General features: G+C 46.5%; 1 protein-coding gene across 11 annotated transcripts in view; it reads left to right on the forward strand.

Moving 5' to 3' along the window:
• LOC143284534 (netrin receptor UNC5C-like) overlaps positions 1-26,433 on the forward strand; it is a 908,143-nt gene that overhangs the window by 799,748 nt on the left and 81,962 nt on the right. For all 11 annotated transcript variants that reach the window (XM_076591319.1, XM_076591328.1, XM_076591302.1 and 8 more), the window contains 3 exons: positions 4,761-4,864; positions 16,759-16,939; positions 20,046-20,213. In XM_076591319.1, the coding sequence (XP_076447434.1) occupies positions 4,761-4,864; positions 16,759-16,939; positions 20,046-20,213 (453 nt within the window). The remainder of the gene's footprint in view (positions 1-4,760; positions 4,865-16,758; positions 16,940-20,045; positions 20,214-26,433) is intronic.

Here is a 26,433-nt window from a genome sequence, read left to right on the forward strand (position 1 = left end):
ACCCAAATTTACAGCAATTGGATTGGTTCTGTCTTTTAGCGGCTCCCTGTCTGGCTTTGTTTACCGAGGGGCACGATATTTCCCAGCGGAGGGGCGAGCTCTTCATCAAGGTCCTCTCCTCTCGTTCGCTGAGGCTTGCTTTTTTTTCTTTTCTTTCTTTTTTTTTTTAAGGGGAAAGGAAGGGTAGATGGGATGGAAGGAGATCGATCGTTGTGTGAAGGAAGACAGAAGGTGGGGACAGATTAAGTTGGGGAAGGTGTGTGCGTGCGTGCGTGTGTGTGTGCGTGTGTGTGTGTGTGTGTGTGTGTGTGTGAATGACGGGCATTGGGAACGCCTGGTTGGAGTGGTTGGCCCCTGATGGGTTGACCTCCAGCACGTCAGGATCCGTTTGATAGGGAGGTGTGGTAGGAGAACGGGGACTTGGAAGAAGAGGCTGGATTCTGTGTGGTTCTTTTTTTTTCTTTTTTTTTCTTTTTTTGTTGATTTTATATATCTTATTTTGTTTAATTTTGTTTTGTTTTATTTTGTTTCATTTTTTAATGTATTTATTTATTATTTTCTTTTCTATTTTGTTTTATTTTTCTCTCCTGCCCGAGCCGTATACCAGTCATTTTGACCCCAGATTCGAAGGGAGTTCAGGCGTAGAGTGCTTCGCCTGTCGCTCTTTTTCCATTCAATATGTGTGTGCTGACTTGGCGCGCGCGCGCTTGTGTGTGTGTGTGTGTGTGTGTGTGTGTGTGTGTGTGTGTGTGTGTGTGTGTGTCCTTTTTAAATCGGTTTTGCAAATTTTCTGTTTTTCCCCGTCTTGTCACTGTCGTTATGTTTAACTCCGATCTCTTTCAAACACACACAGACACACATAGACACACACACACACACACACACACACACACACACACACACACACACACACACACACGAGCGCGCGATCGCTTGCGCTTGTAAGACATTTGTTTACACACTAAAACGAAAACGTCATGCACAAACCTTGCAAAGACATCCAACCAAACACCCAAAGAAAAATTCACGTGCATGTACACTAAAGCATCACAGATGATACAACACACAACATGATCATATACACTACAATACCTAAATGATGAACATTTCATTTCACCCTGCCTGACATCAGTATCATAGTACTGTTTACTTTGATTTAATTGTCGGGTAACAAACTATTAGTGTTAGGGCAAAGATGAAACGTGCGTGGAGAAATGGATTCAGGGAGGGAAAGCAACATTCAGGTTTGAAAGAAATAATGCTGTGAAATGCTGACGTGTGGTGGGAGGAGTGCTGCTGTTTGAAAAAAATATATTTATATGGAGATTTTGATAAGTTCTTTGATGTGTTCCTTTTCATATCGAGCACATGAACCAGGCTTTGCAAAAGATGGCTAAAAACTGTCGGCGAAACAAAGTAAATAAAAGAAAGAATGAATAAATGAATAAATAAAAAGAAGAAAAAAAGAAGGAAAAAATCACAAGAGAGGGAGAGGTGTGTATGTTGGCCGTGATAATATCTTACCTTTCGACATGGAAAGCAAAACAAAGTCGTTGATAATCTCGTGATTGAACAAAGAGAGAGAGAGAGAGAGCGTGTGTGTGTGTGTGTGTGTGTGTTTTTATTTTTTTTATTTTTTATTTTTAATCCAGAATCAGAAAACCTATTCCAAAGAAAAGAGCGACAACCCTCACTGTTGTGTGACTGACGGACCCACAGGCACATGCTGGGTGAGTGAGCCTGACACTGCCTGCCATGCTCCAATGGTTTCTCGGCTCACCTCCCACTCAGCAGGCGCCTGTTGTGGCTAGTGGGCAGATCGATAGTGATTGACTGCATGGCTGACTCCCCACTTCACTGCGCTGATGCGGCGACAAGGCCACTGCAGATAATTAGCCATTGATCTCTTCCTGCGTCGCCATTGTCCTCTCGCACGGGCAGGGATGGGGGGTAGGGTTGCAGGGAGGGCGAGTGTGTGTGTATGGGTCTTCCCTCTATCCCCGCCTCCCACACCTCCCACAGCCTCATCGCCCCCTCTCCTCCCCCCCTGCCCCTCCGCCCTCCGAGTGCGACAGGACTGGACGTGTGCGGTCTGTGTTATTTGATTGTTCAGCATTTCTCCAGCTGCTTGAAAGAAACACCAACTGCCATTATTCTGTTCGACCGTTTGTAGTTCAGCTTTTGAGATCTCGTACACGGGCCATGGGTACTGTTTGTACGTTTCTGGGGACAGTTGTTTTGTATAACAGATGTGTCCAGTTTACTCCACCAAGAACGGTTACAAAAAATGTTCCGTTTAATCCACCAACCCCTGTTAATTTAGTCGGAGAGCGAGGTTTCTTTCAAGAACAGCGAGGAGAAAAGGCGGAGATGATACTCGCGAAATAAAAACCAAAACGAAAACCTCGGTGACAGGTAACTGGAAGATGAGAATCTTTGAGTGACGATGGCATTTCAGCCCGCAAATTTAAAAAAGAGTCCTACCACTATGCAGAAAAAGGACTAACTAACTGACGTTTGGCATGGAAAGAAGAGAAAGGGAGAGAGGGAGATGAACGGTGCTTCAGCACCTACCTGAAACACTGTTTTGGGGGGAGCCAGGGGGTGGGGGGGATGGGTGGAGAGGGACTGTGGGAGTCAGGAACAGAACCTCAATGGGCGAAGTGGTCACGTGGGAACATGAAGCAGTTGCTTGCTCCATCTACTCTGGTTGTAAGTGGTGGTGGTAGTGGTGGTGTTGGCAATAATGGTTTCGATGGAGGCAGGGTTGACGGTAGTGGCGGTTGTTTTGGTGGTGGTGATAGTAGTGGTACTTGTTTTCTTGGTGATGGTGTTGCGGTGGTGGTTGGTAGTGGTGGTCAGATGGTGGATGGGCGGTCTTTGGGAGAATAAGTGGTGCAGCTATTTTTGGTGCCGGGGACAGGGGTACTGAGAGTGGTGGTGAGAGCAATTGCAGGTCTTCAGTGGCTTACCTAAGCGGGTCTGGGGGATTGCCTGTTGAGCACCTCCTGTCACTGCTTCTTGCCGGGGAAATTACGCTGTGTTGAGAGCTCCACAGCTCCCGTCTTTTTCTTTTCTTCTAAGTCGGAGGGATTGCAGAGGGGAGGGAGAGACAGGGAAGAGAGGGTGTGAAAAGCATACCCATGGTGTGTGCGTGTGCGTTTTTCATGCACGTGTGTGTGTGTGTGTGTGTGTGTGTGTGTGTGTGTGTGTGTGTGTGTGTGTGTGTGTGATATGGGGAGAATATTTCCGCACTTCATTCCGCAAATAACAGTTAGGGGGAAGGAAAGAGCGGCAGCCGAAGTATTAGTACGATCAGAGACGCCGGTTTCTCCGGTATTATTTTCGATGAACAATACATGACATGCAAGGTGTATTATGACTCCGGCTGCTGTTTACGTATACACATAGCTGGGACGGGACACGGACGCCGTGTCTTAGAGGTTTGGCAATGAAATACAGGAAGATGGGCGATGATAATGTTTATATGCAAAAGGCCAAGCCGCATCCTGCTTACAAGGGTAAACAGGCTGAAAGGAGGGGAGTCTCTGGCACCACACGCGTGTAGAACAGCGTGTAGGGATGGGAGGAGGAGGAGGGGGAGTAGGAGGAGAGATAGTTCAGGCTTTCTCCCTCCATCTCTGTCTCTCTACCTGGCCCACCAGCTGTGAGCAGGAAGACCGTTTTGCTTAGTCCCACCCTCACGCCCCGATACCCTTAACATGGAAGTCAACAAACAGCTCCTCAGGGGTTGTTCATCCTTTTTCTTTCTCGCTTGTGCATCACACAGTCCAGCCTCTCTCTTCTCTTATTCTTTGTCTGTCTCTCTGTCTGTCTGTCTGTCTCCTCTCTCTCTCTTTCTCCGCACACACACACACACACACACACACACACATATATGTGTATATGTGTGTGTGTGTGTGTGTGTGTGTGTGTGTGTGTGTGTGAGAGTGTGAGAGAGAGAGAGAGATCCCTCTCGCGCACCCCCACGCCCCCCTTCCTTCTTTCTTACTCTCTTTCACGGGCTGTCAGTGATATCGAGTGACATCTTAGTTTATTTTCTCAGTGATTTGTTGTCTTTGTTTCTCGAGACGAGGTTACCCATTAACGCCGATTCCACTATTCTTCGTGATTTTCACATACAATCAGGAGATACAGAATGCTGTATACCTTATTTTCTCCAATAAGGGAAAAAACTCCTTTGTGGTGTATAGACAGTGTACGAGAATTACAGTCATTCAACGCCAATACATGAAAGACTACAACAACAACAACAACAACAACAACAAAGGGTTTAGATGGAAATTAGCTTGAAATGAATTAAAGTAACATAGGACAATCTGGTATAGAGATACGATCAACACCAAACCGTTCATCAGCAATTTAAATTGATAGAATATTGAATGCGCACATAAATGCATGGACACACACTTAGACAGACAGACAGACAGACAGACACACACACACACACACACACACACACACACACACAAAAGTAACATCCTCATGTCAGAATACGCTGGCGATACTGATAAGGCTGGGTTCTGAGGGGCCCTTTGTAGCCTTCAGATCCGGTCTGCCTAGCAGTTTTGAGGGAAGGGCGACCCATCCCCCAAATTCCCATTATGTGTATATGACAGAGAGAGAGGGGGGCGGGGCGGAGAGACAGACAGACAGACAGACTAAGCCCCGCCCCCTCTCCATCATCATGTGTATATTGTATGCTGACATGATCGATGTGGCATTTTGTTTGATGGCAGATCTGAAGAGGCGGTTCCAGAGGATACCCATGAGCACCCGGGTGGCTGTCCAGTCCATAGTGGAGTTGCAGTGTCTCCCACCCGAGGGGAAACCTCTTCCCACGGTAAGTCGCTTCTCAGGCCTTCGTTGTGCTTTGATGGGTGTACACTGTGCTTGTCAGAGTCCAGTTCTGTTCGTTTACTTTCCGACGTAGGAATGATAAGTGTGACGTTGGATGCAGTCAGGTTTCCGGAAGGGCAGTGCAAGTATAGAAATCGCATTCGCTTCGGTTTAGGTGAGGACTGTTCTCACTGCGATGGCCACAAGCACGTCTACTATGTAGACCTTGTTATAATTTTGTTATTCCTAAGCTTAGTATGCAGTGGTTTACTCCTGCTTCTGATGTAATAGTAAGAGGGGACAGCTGTGTCTAACATAGTCACATCGTTTGAATTGACTGAGTCGGACGTTTCTATGTCATCTGGAAGGCGGTTCCACAACGCTTGGCTTAGGCTTGGCTCTCTCTGTCTGTATGTCACACACACACACACACACACACACACACACACACACACACAGACGATTTGCACATATATAATAACACGCAGTTTTCATGTGGGGTAAACAGCGTAGCGAAATTTATTGTCCTCACACGCAGTTACCAATTCCATTGCGGGGAAGTGTCGTTTGATCTGATGTGATAATCGCTCGGTCAGAACGTGCTAATAGCGTAATAGTTATGTGGCAGAGAAGAAAACTGAAAGACGATTACCACAATTATAGACCATGAAACGATGTGAAAATCGGCGCAAGCGGAAGAGGGTGGGGGTGGGGGGAGAGGATGGACGGGTGTAGGGGTGTAAAAGTGGAGAGCGGTTCGTGTCAGCAAAACTCCAGACGGACTGTTTACGCTGCAGCGGACTGATGTGTCGGGGCGTGGCATCCCGATTCGCCTATCTCTAAACCAGTGTGTGTGAGTGTTTGTGTGTGTTTGTGTGCGTATATGTGCATGAGGTGGTGTTTTTTTGTTGTTGTTGTTGTTGTTTATTTGTTGTTTTTTATGCGTTTGAGAGAGAAAAGGGTTGAATGGTCGAAATGAAAATGGTGAGAAGGCGAAAGAGGAACAAAGTGTCAAACTCGCAAGAGATCAACTACTGAAGGTGGCTTCACCATCAAAGAGTAAGCGAAGCGGGAATTAACAGCGAACCGGTCCTGATACGTGTCAGGGTATTCTTTCTGGCTGTGATGCTCGAAGAGGGGAAAAAGGCACGTACAGCCCGGCTGTCTTTTTAGTACCGCTTCACACACAGGATGTGCCCGCGAGCTGAAGAGCGAGGTGCGAGGACGTATGTAGGAGTACTTCTGATGAAGATGGGCGATGTATTATTTTGTTGTTCTTTTTCCTGTATGGGTCATTTTAAGGATTTTATTTTGTTGTTCTGAAGAGCGGGCAGAGTAGGCTATATGTTGTTGAAATTTTCTCTTTATGTCGTCGTTTTTATTTATTTTACTGTGTTAGTTTGGTTCCAGTTCTTTTTTTTTTTTTTTTTTTTTTGCGCGGAGGGGAGGTGAGGGTGGAGGGGGGCGGGGAGTAGGGGGAGTGGTTCTGTTTCTGTCTCCTTCCAGTCCTTTCTGGTTTAGTTTGATTATTTTTCATCAGATTTGAAAAAGCAAAATTCGTTTTCAGCCATTTAATTTAGCTGAAAATTGGTAATCATGACGGTTATCCATTTCCTTCGGTATGAGATATTTAATATCCTTTGTCAACCATTTCTGTTAACTGATTAAAGCAATCGTTTTATCGGTCTTCGAATTACCGAAAGCAGGAAAGTCTTGCGGTAGCCCATCTCTTTCATTTTGAACTGAGATTGGATTTTTATCTGTTGAAAATCGTCACTTTGTTGCCTTTGTTCAGTTTTCGGTGAGATTTGATTCTCACTTCGACATCATTATTTTGTTTCTGATCCGCATCGTTGACGTGTTTCGTTTCTGTCGGTCGGAGAAAATCGGTCGCTTGAAAACACCACGGGAATTTGTCCTCTGTAACTATCAGACGAGATCGAGGGGTTCCCCGTTCCACCACTCCACCTCCATCAAACCCATCATGGCCCCATAATGCCCCTTCCCACTCTCATTGTCGTCGAGGTTAGAAAAGGTATAAACAAGTCTCTGGGTAGATCTCTCACTCTTATTCCCTCGGCTTAATCTCTGTTGCCTCAGACATCTCATCAGTCTGCCACAGGCCCATCCTGCTCCTCAATGCAGTGTGCGTATCATCGCTGTGCACAGTGTTGTGCAGATTTAAAGAAAGGGAAAAAAAAGAAACGAAAAAAGCTGGCACTATCTGAAGCTGAGGGGAGAGTGGTGGGGAGAGAAGGTAATTTATGTCCCTCTGACCGTCCGACGGTGGTGTGTGCTGAGAGCTTCCAGTTGGGTACATGTTGTAAACGTTGAAAACCACGCGGGGTTGCCCGTGTTGTGTTACCCCGCTGAACAAATAAACGCAGCATGCTCGGCGCGGCCCACACAAGCGTTTATAACTGCTTTTGTTTATCTTATATGGAACCGAAGGACGCTTCCAGACAACTGATATGTAGGTGTGTGTAAAGGGGTGGGGGTGGATATGGGGCGGGGTGGGGTCGGGAGTCGGAGGGAGAGAAAGCAGGAAGGATGGAACGGGTGATGGTGGAGGGGGGTAGTAGAGGAAGGGAGAAACATCAAACGGAAAGGGGGAGAATAGAATGTTTTTCTATCCGCACGTTAAGTTCCCGTGACCTAAACTGCTAGCGCCGGGTAACAATTCCTCATATCTTGGCATTCTTCTTGTAATTATTCGGCGTGGTTGTGAGGGCCCACTTTTCATAAATCTTACCTGCGTGTGAAGTGAACAGCGAGTGAAAATGGCAGTCGATTAGGGGAAAGGGGTTTATGGGGGAGAGAAGAATGCGGAGCGAAATAGGAAGGAAGGGCTAGCCGGGTGAGCGGCGAGAACAACGCACTGTAAATCTTTCCTTCAACCCTGTGCCAAGCCGAAGCGCTTGGCGCCTTGCCGCTGCTCGTGATAATCGTACTCCAGTCTTTCCTTTCACAACGTATGTTTGCGTTAAAACAATGCTTTTTTACTCTCTGGTGTCAGCAGTGAAGTGTTCAGAAAATAATGCCCCAATAATTGTCCACTGCTGTTGCTCACATGTGATTATGGATATATAATTGAACTCGACAAATTCTGTCAGATTACCACAGACAAGTCAAGTGTTCCGACCCCTTGATATGCATGCTTACGTCTGCATTGTTTACGATCAAAATGGATTTAATTGTGTCAGCGCCCGTTTTGCAACACGGTTTCCGGAGAGAGAAAAACAGGAAGCACTGCAATGTAGAAACAACACTGAACAAGTTGAAAATTTACTAAACATCCCATGGCACACATTGACTTGGCTTTTGTTGCACTGTCTTTACGTCAGTAACTGGACACCTTGATTCGCCTTTTGTTCTAGTGGTCATTCTCTGTCTTTCTGCCTGCCCAAGTTTCCTCAATGTCAACACCACATTGTTCTCATCGGGGTCACTACGTTGCTGTCTGATTGTGACCTGAAACCAGGTCACCAACTCACAAACCATTATCTCTGACAGTGTGTGTGTGTGTGTGTGTGTGTGAAAACTGCGTGATGTTTCCATTTTAGGTCACTCGTTTCATTCTCGACGAACTTGAGTGTTTTGGCTTTTAAATCTTGCATTTCTATCTCGGACGACTCCAGCGGGTTCTCTTTCAAATCTATCATTCCTTTCCCCGACGTCTCGAAGCGGTTTCCCATTTAAATCTGTCATTCCAGTCGCAGACGATTCGGGATGTTTTCCTTGTAAAATCTCTCATCCCGGTTTTGGGCAATTCTGACGCTTTTACCATTTTTCCCTCCGCTTATAGTACATGTAAAGATTCACTTTTGTGAAACCTTTCCTCCAGAGGCGATGTGTGTGTGATGTGAAGTCTTTATCGGCTTGTAAAACATGGCCACTCGTGCTGCCCAGAGGGTGGCCACTTGAGGCAACTGCCGGGTCGTCAGGGGCTGAAGACGGAGGAGAGAGGAGCAGGAGAGCATTCTCGACAACAACGACGTCGTAAAGCACGCGGCAAGCACGCGGCTGCCAGGGGACGCCTGCAGCTCGGGTAATGCTCCCAGCAAGACTCTCGTCAGGCGAGGTGTCGAACAAGTGCTTGGCCCAAGTTGAGGGGGAGCGGCAAAACAAGGCCAGCAAAACAAGCGTCTTGGCAAGGGTGACTGATCAAGTGCCGGTAATCTAATCACCCAGCTCAGCGGGTCACGGGGGCTGTGGACATAGATAGGGGGCGGTGATGAGTGACTGTGTACGTGCGTGCGTGCACGTGTGTATAGTGTGTGTGTGTGTGTGTGTGTGTGTGTATGTGTGTGTGTGTGTAATAGAGAGACGGAGAGAGAGAGAGGGTGGTGGAGGGAGAACATTCACATCTGTCAAAGTTTCCCTTCCCCCTGCTCAAACCCTCTCCCTCCACACTTTTTTCCAAGAAGTTCTCATGCACACATTTTGAGCTCCGAGCCTTTGCGGTGAACAGGGAAGAGCATTGTCAGTTTCTGAATGGTCATGTTTGTTTTAGTTTTGATTTCCTTTGTTGTTTTTTCCCCATTCCTTGGCGACTGGCCACGCTGGAAAGGTGGTGATTCTCAAGGCCACCCTTCAGTACAAGGATCGCAACTGACAAACGAAGCACGGTTGGTGGTCATCTGAACACAGCTTTCTGTTTGCTGATCACATGTCAGATAAAACCATCCTGTGTACACACACATGGACAGCGGAGATTGACAGGCTAGTGTTGGTAGAAAGAAGCATAGGAAAACAGGAATAGGAGACGAAATGGTCCACCAGTCCATCTTTATCAGGTCAACCAGTCCATTTCCCTCCCCATCTGTTTTATGTTCTCACACATCTGTGTACTCTCACGGTTCTTTATTCTGGCACCCCCGCTGTCCGTGGTGTGGTTGTACTGGACAGGAGAGGTGTGTACATAGAATGATTCTCTAATTTTTTCAAAATTCTATGTATGCCCCCACCACGATTTCAAATTAGCAAGTTCCAACAGCTCTGAATGAGCTCCAGATTATTATCATTCTCTCTCCTCCGCACGTTCACACACACATATATATATATATATATATATCCTATTCATACACACTCGCGCAAACAACATACATTTATTCTATTCCCAGAGAGAGAGAGAGAGAGAGAGAGAGAGCTCTATTTCCTTCATAAATAATCACATGAGAACGTTTTTACGTCACATGCTCGTATCGACGAATTTCCTCAACGCTGAACCTGAGCATGAAAACAGAGAGCCCCCTTTCGCTGTACGTAGGCCCTGCACGTTCTGTCACCACGCTGCGCCCGTACCTGGCGAGCGAGAGCGGCTCATTACTATTCATATTCAGGCGTTGGGTTAATTGCCTGTCTGCCTGCCCCTTGTTCCTTGGGCCCCAGATGGAAGGCAACATGTCTGGGAAGAATTCACTGTGCAGGTTTACAGCAAGGCTACCCCGCTTATTGGCCGGCTGTTAAAATGATTTCGCCGTGGTTAGAATTCTGGTGAGTTTCCGTCGGTTTCCCCGTCATCGAATGTCATGCGTCTCCCTCTCATTTATGGAGATCGTCATTCTCTTCATCAGTTCGGTTAGAATATTCATTTCAATGGCCTTCGTTCGTCACTCAGATCGTGTTGAGAGGACATTGTATTAGTGTGTGTGTGTGTGTGTGTACCAGCCGATCTTAATGACTATGTGGGTATTTATAAGAAAACTTTTGCCAGATGGTGTAGGGGAGGATCATAGAAATAATGAAGGAATAAAAAAAGATTTAAAAGCAAGAAATACACCCTTTTATGGTTTTTAACCTTTTGGTTTATCGTTTTTGTTGTAGGTTTGTTTTGTTTTTTTGTTTTTGTTTTTTGTTGTTTTGTTTTGTAACTGGGGCATTCAGATATAACATTCCATATTCAGACATAAAGACATATATGTTTTCAGCTTCAAGGAGGCATAAAAGCGTGCGGAATGATCCATATACGCTTTTATTCACACATACACTTTCTGTTCGTTCTTGTTGATTGCCACTTGTAACATACACTCGCCTTACTTCGTACAATCAGGATGGTGGTAGGGAGGGAGGAGGGGGTGTCGTGGTGATGGGACGGAGAACCTGCAAGGAGAAAACCAGTTCTGGGGACAGCAAGAAGAGTGATGGGCACTTTCCACGTGGCGCAGTGAGTGCACGGCAAAAAAAAAAAAAAAAAAAAAAGCACTGTCTCAGAAGTGAAAGTGGAGAAGGTTCTGGGCGCATCAGACAAGCTGAGGGCCTGACAGAGGAGATTGTGTGCTGTGAGGGGCAGACTGGAGCAACGAGTTTCCCACCCGCACTCCCTCCCCCTTCCTGCGGCGACACTGTTTGACAGGTCCGGAAGCCGTGGAGACGAGTGTGTCACCGTCATCATGACCCGAGGTCCCGCCGTCGTCTGAGTACCTTCAGTACGTACAGCCAGGGTGTCGACAGGAAGGGGAGTCAGGGTGTCGACAGAAAGGGGAGTCAGGGTCGGGCGCTGTGGAGACGAGCCTGTCACCGCCTCCCTGAACTACGGGACTCCTTTGCTTGTCTGAAGACATTCAGCACCCCTTCATGAAGCTTCAGGAACACGGATACACTGTTCCTGACGAGGCCTCACCTCTGACCCCCCGACCTCCCCTTTCTCACCAAGTCTGTTTTATTTGCCTTGCCCCCATAACTCCCCCCCCCCCCCCGATCCCCCCCGCCCCCCCCCCCCCCCCCCCCGCCCCCAACACACACACACACCCTACCCCCGCCCCTTAATGTAATCCACACCTGGGACAGGGGGCGGCCACAGCGAGGATGAGGGAAAGAGTAGGATGGCAGAAAAATACGGTTGTGGGATTTGGGGGCAGCTTTGCACGTTTCTGCCAAATTTGCACGTCAGCCCTGTAATTCGGCGTGCTGGCTCAGCCCTGCCGGCAGCACAATGGCGGCCCGGGTCCCGGGTGTAGCGACCGGCGATGAAATCCGCGAGATGGATCCAGGGGACCGAGGCGAGCATCTGATAGCGGGCTGAAGTGAAAATGAGTGTTATTTCCCCGAAAGGGATCTGTTACGGCTTTTGTAACGAGGTATTGTTTAGAGGAGGACGGCGCAGGGTTTCACACTGGAACGAAGATGGCCTTTGTTGCTGTAGGGGGGACAGCACCCTGACTGTCATTGCCTTGGGCTGGCAGAGGGACAGTAATGGGCCCTTACAGGTAACCCGACCACCCCTTTGGTTTTAACGTCTTTTGTCACCAGATTGAGTCGGTCACATTTTTGTTTTTTCAACAAGGAGAAAAGAAAGATAGTGGAGAAAGAAAGATCAACGTGGAAGCATTCTTTTCCAATCGTCAAATACCACGAAAGGTGCACACGGAAACTTTGAGTACGGGTCTGAAGTGTGTTGTGAATTCTGCGTTGCGATGAAACTGGAAATGATGTCCGAGCTGTAACGTTAACACACTGTCGAAATGAAAATTTAAACCAAGTTTGCCATCTGCGGCATGATCATGCAAGAAGGAATCACGCGATTTTTTTCTTCTTTTTCCTTTACCTTCGGTATTTTTCTAAAAGGCGCGTTTCAATAAAAAGCGTTAACACACACGCGCGCACACACACACACACACACACACACACACGCACACACACACACACTCTCTCTCTCTCTCTCCCTCCCTCTCTCTCTCGTTTTTCAATTTCATGCTCCTTGTTTTGTCTGTATTATTGTATAGTAAAGATTATATATGGGGCGGGACTGGATTTAAGAAAAAGAACCCACACGGTTGCTATCTATTATCCTCGAAAATAAATTTGCCTTGCATCGTCCACTCTCTCTCTCTGTCTGTCTCTCTCTGATACACACATACGCGCGCACGCGCGCGCGTTGACTTCACGAGCCTTATATATATATATGACCTTGTACTGTCCAGCTCTCCCTAGAATTTCTTATATATATATATATATATATATATATATATATATATTATGTATATATAGCTACGCGTACACATTCTGTAATAATCCCAGACACAAGACTTTACAGTGCTAACTATTCCTCCACTTCTCTTCTTCTTCCTCTACTCCATGAAGAGTCATTCGGGTGCCGCACAGAAAAACTGTTCAACAGAAACCTCCAGGTCTGTCGGTTGTGTGTCAAAGCCTGGCTCTCTGCAAATGGTTTTCCCGTCCATTCTGAAAGGTTGTCAGTCCATCTTTTTTATGTCTTCCCCTCCGTCTTCCTCCCTCCACAGGCTGAATGGATGTCACCATCATTAAAGCTAAAGTGGTTTTGCAGAGAAAACTGCATGCTTGCAGAACAAAGAAAAGATAAAAGGTGCTCAATAACCCGTCGTGCGTCTTGGAAATCAACAACCAACCAAAACAAACCGTACCATATCAATGCGTCTTATCCGGTTTGTGCATGGTCAATTTTCCCCCCGAAGACATGTCACCGTGTCTTAAATGGCCTTACGCCTCCAACCCATCCACAAACCTACCACTAACCCACACCACCCCCTACCCTCGTCTCTTTTCTTCACCCCATGTCTCCCTTTACCCGTGTTTTCCCTGTCCCCTGGGGGTCTGGGCGGACTGCCATGCACGCGCCCACCCACTCTCGCTGCTCGTCTGGTCGGGCAGGTAATGGGAAAAGCACACGGGCCCCAGTTCGCTAAGGTAGATTTGAAGACTAGTGTAGCAGGCTAGGGTTTCCTCTCAGCGCCCTAATGGCCCTGATTGAGAAGCCCCGGCGTCGGTCTTTCCTCGTTCCTGGATCCTTCCTTCGTTTCTGGGTCGTGTTATGTGGGCACGTTACGCGTACAGCTGTTTAGTGTGAACTGTGGGTCTGTAGGGCTTGGCTTCCGTGTTCAGGGCATGGGAGGAGCAATCCCTCCACCGTCCCCCCCACCCCTACCCTCTAGTGCACACCACAAAGCTGTTCTGCGCTGCATGTCTTCTGCTGTTTTTTTCTGTTCCCCCCCCCCCCACCCCCGTTTTTCCCCTTTTTTATGATACTGCCTTTCTTCTATTCACCCTCGTTTTTTGTTTCTTCTTTTGAAAAAAAAGAAGATATTTTCGAGGGTCGTCTTTTTCGTGTAAATATCATTTACTCGTTCACATGGAGAGGTCTTTGAGAACCATGGTGATGTTTCTCACTCTCTTTGGGTCTTGTCACTCACATCCCCCTCTTTCTCCTTCCCCTTTCTTCAGTTGGATTTTGTTTTTCAACGACATGTATGTGTGATCTACTGCCTACAGGACTCGTTCCTTCGTACTCCTCCCTCCTCTCTTCCCAAACCCTTCTTGCCTCCCCCCCCTGCCCCTCCTCTCTCTCTCTCCCTCTCTCTCTCTCTCTCTCTCTCTCTCATTCGCACATAATCATTCCTAGAATGTGTACATGGTCATGGAAATGATAGCTATCTGCTGGCAGAACCTTTACGTAGACAACAGGATGGCTTCCAGTCAAATTTTGAAAGAAACGAGCTGCCAGTTTCAATTGGTATTGAACTCGTAGATAAATGACACGTTGCCCTAAGCTATCATCGTTTTTATAGTCCAAAGTCAGGGATTAAACGGACTCCAGTCAGAATCTAAAATGTATTGTTTGCACGAGCCCCAAAAGACAGGCGCGCGCGCAGGCACACAGACGTATGCATGGGCATTGCCATCTTCAAATTAAATTGAAAACGCACAGTGCTGCTTTCAAATTGAATTACCATCTGTGTGAGTGAGCGTTCCGAAGGCAGGGCCAAGAGCTGCAGTTGCCCAGAGGGTGATATCTAGGTTTGATTGTTTGATAGGTGGAGGAGGAGGGCGAAGTGCAAAAATCAAATTTAGATCAAGTTGTTTATAACCCAGCCCCCAACCCCGACCCCACCCCCAACCCCCGGGCCTTAGACATCAAGATGAGAACACCATATCACTAAAAACTTAAGAAACGGCATAAGAACACAGTCAGGTTCTGTTCAGAATTTGGTTTTTTATGCAAAACTCGTTTTAAATCTTGATCTCCTTTTAAATCAAAACATATGCACGTGCTCTTTGGACCGTAGAACCTTCCTCCCAACATACGGAAGGAAAGATACACGCGTTTTGTTTAAACGAGAGACAGACAGAAGACAGACAGACAGAATGGTGGGGGGGGGGGGGAGGCGGAGTTCGCAAGCTTGCTGGAATTTCCAATTTTGTGCTGCGACGATGGAAACGGATTGCAGAGAGAAGTGACGGGGAGGAATGAGCAGACATCATGAGAGTTGGTGAAGTCGAGAGGGTAGATGGGGGTGGATGGGGTGTTGTCACTGAAAGCTAAGTAGATTTTTATCCGGAGTGAGGGGGTGGGAATGGAGCAGGAAGAAGAAAAAAAAGAGGGTTTGAATGGAGCTGTTTCTCCGGTGTCACAGGATGGTTGGTTTCGTCAGAACCAAGCCGGCAGCTTGTCTTTTTGTTGTAGCTCTGGTTACTGAAAGTGCTGTGAACTGTTCTGTCTGCCCTTCTCACAAATCTACTCCTTTCTTCTTCTTCTTCTTCTAAAATCTACGTTGCTTTTGTAGAATATAAAAGCGGACAAAACTGGAAGGAAGTTGTAGCACTCATCTCAAAAAGAAGAAAAAAAGAAAAAGAAAGAAGGAAAAAGAAAATATATCGGAATTGTATGTCAACTATGATCTATACCAGCCAAGAAAAGATGGTTATGATATGAAAGAATGCTGGATAATTCCTGGACTTGAAAACAAAGAAAGGAAGAAACAGGAAAATATACGTTCAGCAGCTACGGTAAGAAGAAGTAAAGTACTCCAGCAAGACCAGACGAAAATATTAATACGGAAAGAAGCTAACCACTATTTTGTTCTTGATTGAAGTGGAGGTTAACGATCTGTTGGCTAAAAGCCTCAAAGGTTAAGTTGTTCAAGGCCAAGTTCTGTTCTCCTTCATTCTGTGTTAATGTTGACCAGAGAACGTACAGTACAGGTCTGACCAGGCGTGTCAGCCCCATTGACCTACATTGTATTATACATCTCGGTTGTCGGCCCATGTCATCTGGCTTCTGGTTGTTACGAGGCTGATTGCAGCAGGGCCGTGTCTGCTTGAATAGGAGAATCTGGACAGGGTTTGTCCATTTAGTTAAGCCCTGCCTCCTTTATAGTTATCCCCATACCAGCCTCCCTCCCTCCCTCTCGTCCCTCTCCCGCCCTCAGTGGAAAGTGATAAACAGGTGTTATTAAAAGAGATAAAATAGTTCTGTCTTTCCTCCGTCAGTCGTTTAATGGAAGTAGCGAGACGAAGGGAAGGGAGGAGGCATGCTTATTAGAAGAGATAAAGCAGTTCTGTCCATCCTCCATTAGTCGTTTTATGGTACAAGTGGTGTCATAGTCTGCCGAGAGGATTGGTCGGAGCGATTTGTTGGTCTTTTATCTGACGCAGTCTCTCCTGCTCGGGACGTGTGGAAGATGGTGGTTGTCGTTCTTTCACCTACTTATCGATTTGTCAGTCTGGGACTAACAGTGATAACTCTCCAAACCAAGACCCAAGCACTGAACAACATAACCTTAAAGAACGTAAGCCCGTAGGTCGTTAAACTCAACAACTCACTGATATATCACTCTAAGCAAACCTATCCTTTGAGGCAGTTGGGCGTAAGACCCAGTTGCGGGATGCGTTGAGGAAGCTTCATCATAATAACGTTTCTCAGTCTGTCTGTCTGTCTCTGTCTCTCTCTGTCTCTCTCTCCCTCCCTTCCCTTCTGTGAAGTGTCACTGGGAACAACACAGAACAGTTGAACTGTTCACCAGATTCCTCCAGGTCTGTCGTTGTGTGTCAAAGCCTGGGTGTCTGCAAATGTTATTTGCACACATACTGTTTATCGCTGAGACAGCATTCAGACGTGGCCGAGTGTTGTCGCTGTTGCAGGTGTTCTGGCAGAAGGACAACGTGGAGCTGAACGTGCAGGAGGACATCAACTTCATCATCTCCAGCGAGGGCAGCCTCATCATCAACCAGGCCCGCCTGCAGGACACGGGTAACTACACGTGTGGCGCCGTCAACCAGGCCACCCGCCGTCTGTCCGACTCCGCCAGCCTCGTCGTCTATCGTGAGTTGTAGTGTGTCGTGTTGTGTCGTGTAATATTGTGTTGTGTCGTGTCGGGTTGTCATGTGTTGTATCGTATCCTATAGTATTGTATTGTCCTGTCGAATTGTACTTTTTGCGTAAGTTGAAGTGTGTCGTGTCGTGTTCTGTTGTGTTGTGTCGTGCCATGTTGTGTCGTGCCATATCGTATTGTTTTGTCGTACTTTTTGTCAAGACAAATTTCATTGAAGTTCAGGCTTCACTCTCCAGAGGAGAAGCCAGGTAGACCTGAGTGGAGTGAGGGAAATCGGAGTAAAGAGCCTTTCCCAAGGTCAAAACGCCTGACGCTCCGGATGGTGTGTGGGTGTTCCTGTGACCTCAGCCTTTCCCGTTCAGACATGGGAGCGGAGCAGGAGTAGTTGACAGATGTGACTCGGAATGAAACGCCGTGGGAAAGGCCCGGATGATGAAGTGTGTCGTCGGATGATCTTCGGTCTTCTCTCGTTCACCTGACCTTTCAACGCCAGCAGCTTTAAGCGATACACCATACACAGTGATGCTTACAAAAACAAACAAACAAACAAACACCTGATCTTGTAGTTGATGTGAAAGGGTTAATTATCTGGGTCCCCCTGAAATTAATTTTATGTTTCAGATGAATACCCACATAATCCTTGGTTTGGGAGAGGAAAAAAATTTAAACACATACAAAGACCTGTGCTTCTGCTCTTCCGTTACTGTCACTCAGAGCTGTGTGGTTTATCGCTTTCGACTTTTTTGTTGTTTGTTTGTATATTTGTTTGGCTTTTTTTCTTGTGTACATTCCTCAAGGAATGAACGATTAATCAACCAAGCAAACTGCCTGTCTAGCTGTCGGTTTAAAATGAACGGGTGAATCAATCCATGTTACGTTTCAACGCGAAGAAAAAGTTACAGCTGCCCTTTCTTTATTTTTTTCTTCTTCTCCTGCAACACGGGATGTGGGGAAAGAGAAAACGTTGTTACATTTTTTGCGGTGGTCTTGAACTTCCCTGCGGAGGGAAGTACACGATGGGAGGAGAGCTGGAAAGAGACAGAGATAAAGGGTAGGGAGTAAAGTAAGGGGTGAGCACAGAGGGAGAGAGAAAGAGAAAGGAGATGGGAGTAAAGTAAGGGGTGAGCACAGAGGGAGAGAGAAAGAGAAAGGAGATGGGAGTAAAGTAAGGGGTTAGCACAGAGGGAGAGAGAAAGAGAAAGGAGATGGGAGTAAAGTAAGGGGTGAGCACAGAGGGGGAGAGAGAAAGAGAAAGGAGATGGGAGTAAAGTAAGGGGTGAGCACAGAGGGAGAGAGAAAGAGAAAGGAGATGGGAGTAAAGTAAGGGGTGAGCACAGAGGGAGAGAGAAAGAGAAAGGAGATGGGAGTAAAGTAAGGGGTGAGCACAGAGGGAGAGAGAAAGAGAAAGGAGAAAAGTTGCATCAACCAAGTGACGGTTCCGGAGTAAATTCTCAAACAGGTCTTCAGGGTGGTGGTGAAGGGTCGCTGATGTGAGAATACAGAGAGAAAGGATGGCAGTAACGGGATGATTTCTTCTACTTCTTCGTCGTGGGCTACAATTCCCACGTTCACTCGTATGTACACGAGTGAGCTTTTACGTGTATGACCAGAGGATATCGGGGCAACTTGGAGCTCTGTCCACAGGCTGCTAGACTCAGTGCTGTCTCCCAGCGACACGGGCTCACAGCGCAGCGCCTTGCTTCTTCCCGACAGACGCTCCTCAGCAATATATCTGTAGTGGCCCAGCAGTCAACTTGCCCCACCATCATCCACACTCCCACCTCCCCCCCTTTTTTTCCCCCGCCTTCTTCTTCTGAGGAGGAGATGAAAGATTTGTTCCACCCCCCCCTCCTCCCAACCAACCCTTCTTTACCATTCTCTTTCTTTCTTTCTTTCTTTCTGCCTCCTCCTTCCTCCTTCTTCTTCTTCCTTTACGTTCTTTCTTCTTCTTCTTCTTTTTACGTTAATGGCAGGGTGCTGTGAGTGTTTTATGTGCTACACACTGTGTTTTTGAGTCAGTCTCAGCACAAAGGTGCAAGGGACGCACATGACAGACAGGGGCAGACGGTGTGTTGGACGGGGAGCTGAGGCTGTAAAATACCCCTGTGTGTGTAGTGTGAGGAGGAGGAGGGCGGATAGAGTGGTAGTGGGGGTTGGCGGGGGAGGGGGGGGGGACACAAAAAGAACACGTCCAGAGTGCGCGGTTTGAAACAGTTGCACTCGTCTAGACATGCCCCCCCGAAACGTAAAACGTACTCGTGTCTAGACATGTCCCTGAATTACATCTAGTGTGTGTCTTCACATATGTCCCTGGTACGTGCACGTATGTGTACATGTACACATTTCGTGGAAACGCGCACATATATATCTACACGTGTCTCGAGACTTGTACGGTACACATGTCCCAGAAACACACTGTTGACTGTATATATCCCTGAACCTTTTATGTGCCTGTGTCCATGACACGTGCACATGTCTCCACATGTCCCTGTAGCATTCACGTGTCTACACATCTCCCAGAAACATGCACGTGCATAGACAGACAGATAGGTAGATAGACAGACAGACAGACATATCATTGAAATAGGCGCACGGTTTATAGATATATCATTTAATCGGATGCATACATCGAGACCTGCACAGAATTTTATACATTGACAGATAAAAACACGTTATATTCCAGAAGAATATGATCAGAAACTAAAACCCAAACCCAAACAGTATTTCATTTAAAAAAAAAAAGTTAAACAACAATGCTGTTGTAAAAACAATTGTATTGTTTTGAATATCAAAACTGTCTTTGCATTAAAAGTAATCAGACAAAGCCCATAATTCACGGTCCTAATATCTAATCATATTACATTTTGCTGTGTTTGGTTAGAGCACGAATTTCCATGTTAATAATCGTGAAACAGGTTGCTCAATTAAACAAATACTAAAAGAGTATTTAACTCATCGGAAGTCTTGCTTCCTCGAAAAGAAATGTCGATGTTAGTGTTATCCGCTGGCAGATTCTATACTAAATGTGTGTGTGTGTGTGTGTGTGTGTGTGTGTGTGTGTGTGTGTGTGTGTGTGTGTCCATCCATGGGACTCAGTGGACGGAGGATGGTCGCCATGGTCCGAGTGGTCCGACTGTTCGGCATCTTGCGGGAAGGGCAAGAAGCGGCGGACTCGAACCTGCGACGACCCGGCCCCCATCAACGGCGGGGCCCCGTGCAGCGGGGAGTCACAGGCGTTCGTGGACTGCACGTCTTTGTGCCCAGGTGAGTTGGCTTCCAGTCTTGCCCTGGGTCTGGTGGTGTGGGGTTTACTTAGTGGTGTTTAGTTTTCCTGGGGGGTAGGTTTGTGTAATATCACAGTCTTCCTCTTTCCCGTGCGTAGAGGAGGTGTGTGACGTTCAGTGTGTTTTGTTGTTGTTATTGTTATTGCTGTTGCTGTTGATGATTATGATGAACACTGCGTTGATGTGCCCTTTGTTTGTCCTGCACTGTGAGTTGATTCTGTAAAGAAAGAAAACAAACAACAACAAAAGGAAAAACAAACAGTTCGCTTGCCTGCACGGTTCTGTGTGGAAAACTCATTTTCTAGGCTGTCATGCAGACCTCGTCGTGGTCTGCCGAGCGATAAACAGAAAGAATTGGTTTCAAAGGCAAAGAGTTGGTTTCTCGTTGCAAGGCTCCCCCGTCTCAAAGGCAGGCGTGGACTGAGTTGTCGACCTTGCTATGCCTTCGGGGAAGTTATTTCCCCTGTCTCTGAGTTTATCATCCTGTCGCTGTTTGTTAGACGGTACAAGTTTTGAGAACAGTTCTTCTTCTCCAAGTTTTTGCCAAGGGATGAGATATGTAATTTTTTTTCTGAGTGATTTAATTTATGTTGACACAACGCCCGTAATGTAATTATGGACACCTCTCTAGTCCCAGTGCACACACAACACACACACACACACACACACACACACACACACAGAGAGAGAGAGAGAGAGAGAGAGAGAGAGAACGCATCAAAGGGTAGCAGCAGTAAATTTAGGACTGTTTACGCGTATCTGTGTGAAACTCAAACCATGTGTGGAGCGCAGCACATGAGGTTCTCATCAGCCATATTAAATTAATGCAAAAATTGGCACCCTGGTCCCAATCAAGAGTTCACGATGCCAGAAATGGCGCAACATGTTCCCTGCTGTGGTTGCCTTTTGATTTATGGATGGTATTTTGTTCTCATACTGTGCGGTTAGGCAGTTGAAAAAAGGGTTCTTTTTCATTTCTGTCACAATGACCAAAAGAGTGTGGAAGATTGTTGTCACCGATTGCCTAGGCATTTTGTGTTTGCCCTTTTCCCATATTTAACCCACCCCCTTTGTGTATGTGTGAGTGTGTGTGTGTGTGTGTGTGTCTGTGTTAAAAAGTGCTGCTATTTATAACTATTGTCAAGCAACAATCCCTGTCTCGATTTAGATAAATATTGTTAACTCTTTCCTTCTTGTTTACCAGTATTATCGGATATTTTGTTGTCACCGACTTCCCCTTATAAACAATTGGGTTTCTTTGTGTGTGTGTGTGTGTGTGTTAAAAAGCAATAGTTCCTCGGTCTTGAGAGAATAACAGCACCAAATTTACAGGTATATAAGAAATGAGTGTATTATCGTCTGTGAAATGGTTGAGGGTTGTGAAGAAAAGGGTGTTTCGGGGTTAGGAACGGGGCTAGCTAAGTTTGTGGCGGTCTTTTTCTGTTTTACCACTTTGTCATGATGTTATTTTTTTATTGTTGGGTTTTTTAATGTCTGTTTTAGGAAGTTTATATGCAGTTATGCAATTTTGTTTTTATGGTGTTCTGATGATGTAATGTAACTGTTTTGTGCAGTTCAGAGGTATTTGAAATGTTTGGACCATCATTGGTAGCTCTGTGTGTGTGTGTGTGTGTGTGTGTGTGTGTGTGTGTGTGTGTGTGCTTGTTTTTTGTGTTTTGTAGTAACTTGCCTTGTTTCATTTTAAACAAGCGAGCGGAGAGTCTGTATAACACATAGCATGCATTATGTGGTAGACACACACTCCCTTTGGTTTTCATGGTCTTCTGGAAGGATCCATCATGGTTTGTGGAGAGTAATATTTTTAATCACATTATGATGTGAATTTCTTTCTTTTTTTCTTTTTTTTCTCCTTTTTTTGTCGCCCGTTCCAGCATGGATATCATTTGTGCTTGGTGCATCCAGCACAGAGAAAATGAATGTATGGGAAAGACTGGGATGTGCATCGACTGTGAAAGAGATTTGCATTGTGAGATCAAACAAGATGAGCGAAGATATTTTTCTCTGTGTGTGTGCTTTGGGTAGGGGGTGGGGGTAGGGGGAGAGAGAGACAGAGGTGGTGGGGGTGAACAGATGAATTTTTTTTTTTAATCCAGGATTTTGAATGAAATAGCACGATAGCAAGAATGTTTTTTCCCACCCAGGTCTGGGGTACACAGTCGAGACAAAAAGCATCAGAAAAAAAGAAAGTAAATGGAGAGAGGGGCAAACCAAACCAAAACAGAGCTTGACGCGCGCGGACACACACACACACACACACACACACACACACACACACACACAGAGTGAGAAAGAAGAACAACACGGGGCTTGTCAACAGTGTCTTGGCTCGTTAAACTGAGGCACGGGTTTTTCTGAGCCTGAAGTCGGCAGACAAAGACAAACGGAAGAAAGTTAAAACACTGAACGTCGACGGCAGCTGTGTCAACATTAGGGAGCCTGTGTGTGTGTCTACGTCGGTGGGGGCAAGGGGGGGGGGGCCGGTGGTGGGGGTATGCGGTTCCTGGGAGTCGGGCGGAAGGGAAGAGGTGGGGGGGGATCAGGGGACGGGGGGGTGAGGCGAGGGGAAACGGCGTTGGACAGGGAGGAGGGATAGAGATGGATTGTAGAGCAATTTTTTCTTCTTTTTATTTCTCTTTTTTTTTCTTTTTAATTTTTTTTTTTTTTTAATAATTTTTAATAGAAAAGTTGTTTGTTGGCTGCTTGTGATGTCTTTCTCCACACACACAAATGTTCTGGGGCGCGCGCGCGCGCGCACACACACACACACACACACACACACACACACACACACACACACACACACAAATGCTATGGCACACACACACACACACACACACACACACACACACACACACAAATGCTATGGCATACACACACACACACACACACACACACACACACACACACACAGCCGCAGGCTCCGTTGTCTGGTTGTGGTATAAATTGTTTAAGGCATTGCTGAGAGAGAGGGAGGTGGGAGGGGCAGGAAGGTGGTGTGGCATCGGTTGCGTTGCGTTATTGTCATTGTTTTAGTTTTCTGGGGGGTATGGCAGAGGGTGGGTGGCAGGAGGTGGGAAAGGGGTTGGGGTGGGGGAATTTTGCTGTAGCGGAGTGTAGGTGGTCGCTGCTTTTGTTTTGTCTTTTTGGCGTGATCTTGTGAAGGGGAAAATGCAACGCTTGAGAAAACATGTCGTGTTGTTGTTGGTGGTGGTGGTTTGATTTATTCGTTGTGTGCAGCGTTGGATGAGGGAAATGTGTAGTGATTTGCGTTTTGTTTGTGTTTCTTTTCGTGTGTTTTGCGGCACAGTTCCCAGCGATTTTGTTTTAACTCTCTTCTTCTCTCTCTCTCTCTCTCTCTCTCTCTCTCTCTCTCTCACTGTCTTTGTCTTTACCGTCTGAGTGATTTGATTTTAACTTTCTATTTGTCTGTTGTTGTTTTTTTCCTGTCTGTCGTCTGTCGGTGCCTCTCTCACACACACGCCACACCACACCACACCACACCACACCACGCGTGCGAACACTTGTTATACCCGATGTCGTGGCGTTGAGTATGCTGACCTTTGCTGCCTACTTGAGTACACTTCGGGATTTCCAACGGGCACCCCGCCCCCTTGTTGGACGACACACTGACTTAGCTGAAGAACTACCGCAGTCCGAAACAGGGTACCAACCTTGGCTAATTCTGCCGACGAAGAGTGTGCCAAACACGGGACATTCCACGCGAACTTAAAAAAAAAAAAAAGACAAAAAAAAGACATGTACCCCTGCCACCTCACCCCTCCTCTCCCGTCTTCGGTAGCACCCAACGCTTCCATATTATATAGGCCGAGACATAAAACAGCCATACCCCCTTTCATTTCATTTCCTGTGCCAGAGTGGCAGAGTCTCACGCCACCCCCCCCCCCCCCCCCCCCCACGCCCCTCTCATCCCCCGTCAGTCTTTCATTCAACAAGAAAATCAGCCGCATCAGTTCTCCCAAGGTCGCATAACCCCCATACCTCCACCTTCCCTTTTTTTTTTTCTTTTTTTTTTTTTAACACAGTCTCGCTCAGCACTCAACACGTTAGCCAGGACTGTGGTTTGAGCCACGGACTAGTATAGTAGAAACGAGTCCGTTCTTTTGAGCCCAGTAATGTAAAGAGTTTCACCGTCGATGCATGGCTTTTTAGTTCATCGTGCGGCAAAGCCAGAAGCTTGAAGGTCAGATGTAGACACTGGCAAGTGAAATGCCATACCTGACTGGCGTCGTAGAGTTGGTCCTTCGATGAAGAAGCAGTATGGATTATGAGTCCATTGCATCCTGCAAGTCCTTGCCCCTAGTGTCCACTGAGAGTCTTTAGGGGTGAAATTGACAGCCAGTCTGTTCAGAAAAAAAGTGCGAGTTAGAGGAGAGAAAAATGGACGCTAAAACTGCCCAGAAAAAAGCGACAGTAACTTTTTCACCGACACCATCAACTCCACCATGCTGTGACCGACATTACATCTCAGTTATTCATGATGTCAATGAGGACATGGCTACCCACCTCTCTCTCTCTCTCTTTCTGTGTGTGTGTGTGTGTGTGTGTGTGTGTGTGTGTGTGCAGGACTGGGCACGCTTTAAAACGATCCGGAAAGATTTGCCTCCCAGCCGGTAGTAGTTAGTTAGCACCCCAGTTGGGCAAACTTTGAATGTGGTTACGGAATTGTTTAACGTCTGTGGTCTACAAGAACAGACGCTGAAAGACATCTCGTCTCCGTAAAAACACACGGCGTGTTGACTCTGTCCCACGTCATTCACTAATGAAGAAACAGCCTCTCTGGCTGTACAGCTGTGGCAGGAACAATACTCTGGAGGCCTTTGTGGCGCCGGGTGAACCGCCACTGGCGGAGCCCTCAATGAATGGAGTCTCGTCAGAAAAGGTTGGCTACGTCTGAGCTTGTTGTGTAGGATGTCTTCGTGACTCGGTAAGGAGGTTCTTTATGTTTTATCCCTGCGTTTTCCTTCGTCTTGTGTTATTTCAGCTTCCCGAAAAGATTTTTCTTTTTGTATACAAACAGTTGTCTAACGGTAACTGTTTACTCATTAAAAAAAAAAAAAAAGAAGATAAGACCAGGGTCGTACCTTTAAGGCTTCTGTTTTCGCAAATGCTTTTGGCCTCCTTAATAATATTTCTCGTAAAAAAAAAGTGTTCTTTGCTCTCTCTGTTTTTAACAGTGAAAGCATGGTGCGCAGACGTCCAGAGCACGATCACGTGGTTTTTTGGTGGTTTTTTTTTTTTTTGTTTGTTTTTTAAATCACAGTTTCGTCTGAAATGAAACCACACACATACACTTTAAAGGTAATACGGTGATGTGGCATGTTGCCGTTCATGGATATGAAATGAACCTAGTCTGAAGAAAGTGGTTGACGGGGTCTACGTAGAGCTGTTGCATTTTCCGTCTGTTGTTCGAGGTTGCTGATTCGGATTTTTTTTTTTTTTTTAAGATTTTTTTTTAATGGTTATGCGTAACTTCGTTGTTCTAGCTCAGTACGCAGAAATAGAAAAAAAAAGTCTTAAATGAATAGAATTCTATGAATATAAGCCTATAAAGGGGAACAAGATTCAACACCAGACGACAACAAGCTGTGACGCCGTATCCTGTTTGTATATTTTTAAAAAAAAAAGAAAAGAATAAATAAGAATTAAAAAACCGGTTCTGCCTGTGCGGTCCTGTTTGTGGACTGTCAGTTGCACCTGATCTCCCCTAGCCCCACCGCCTCCTCCACGCTTCCCCCCCCCCCTCTCCTATCCACCCGCATGTACCGCCACACCCTCAGTTTGTATTGCTCCTTTCCCACCCGTCTCCCTTCCACCGTCCACCCGTCGTCGTCCTCTCTCTGTCAAGGTACACACACACACACACACACACACACACGTCCAAAATATGTTCCCTTGCTTTCTCAGAATCGATCACCATTTGCAGACTTTAAAGAAATAAACGTAGAGGTGAGTTCTTGTCACATGAGCTCCACCAGTGTATGTGTGTGTGTGTGTGTGAGGGGGGTGCGGGTGGGGGATAGGGGGGGATGGTGAGGGGGGGGGGGGCAGGGGGCGCACTTGTGAACGGGACTCAAAAGAATAAAGGAATATAATAGTTGTCATCAACTGAGAAGTACCGTTGTTTAGGGCACCGGGGACTGAGGCACACACGGGAGGAA

This window comes from Babylonia areolata, chromosome 1 (assembly GCF_041734735.1).
Source record: "Babylonia areolata isolate BAREFJ2019XMU chromosome 1, ASM4173473v1, whole genome shotgun sequence".
In the NCBI taxonomy this organism is placed as follows: Eukaryota; Metazoa; Mollusca; class Gastropoda; order Neogastropoda; family Buccinidae; genus Babylonia; species Babylonia areolata.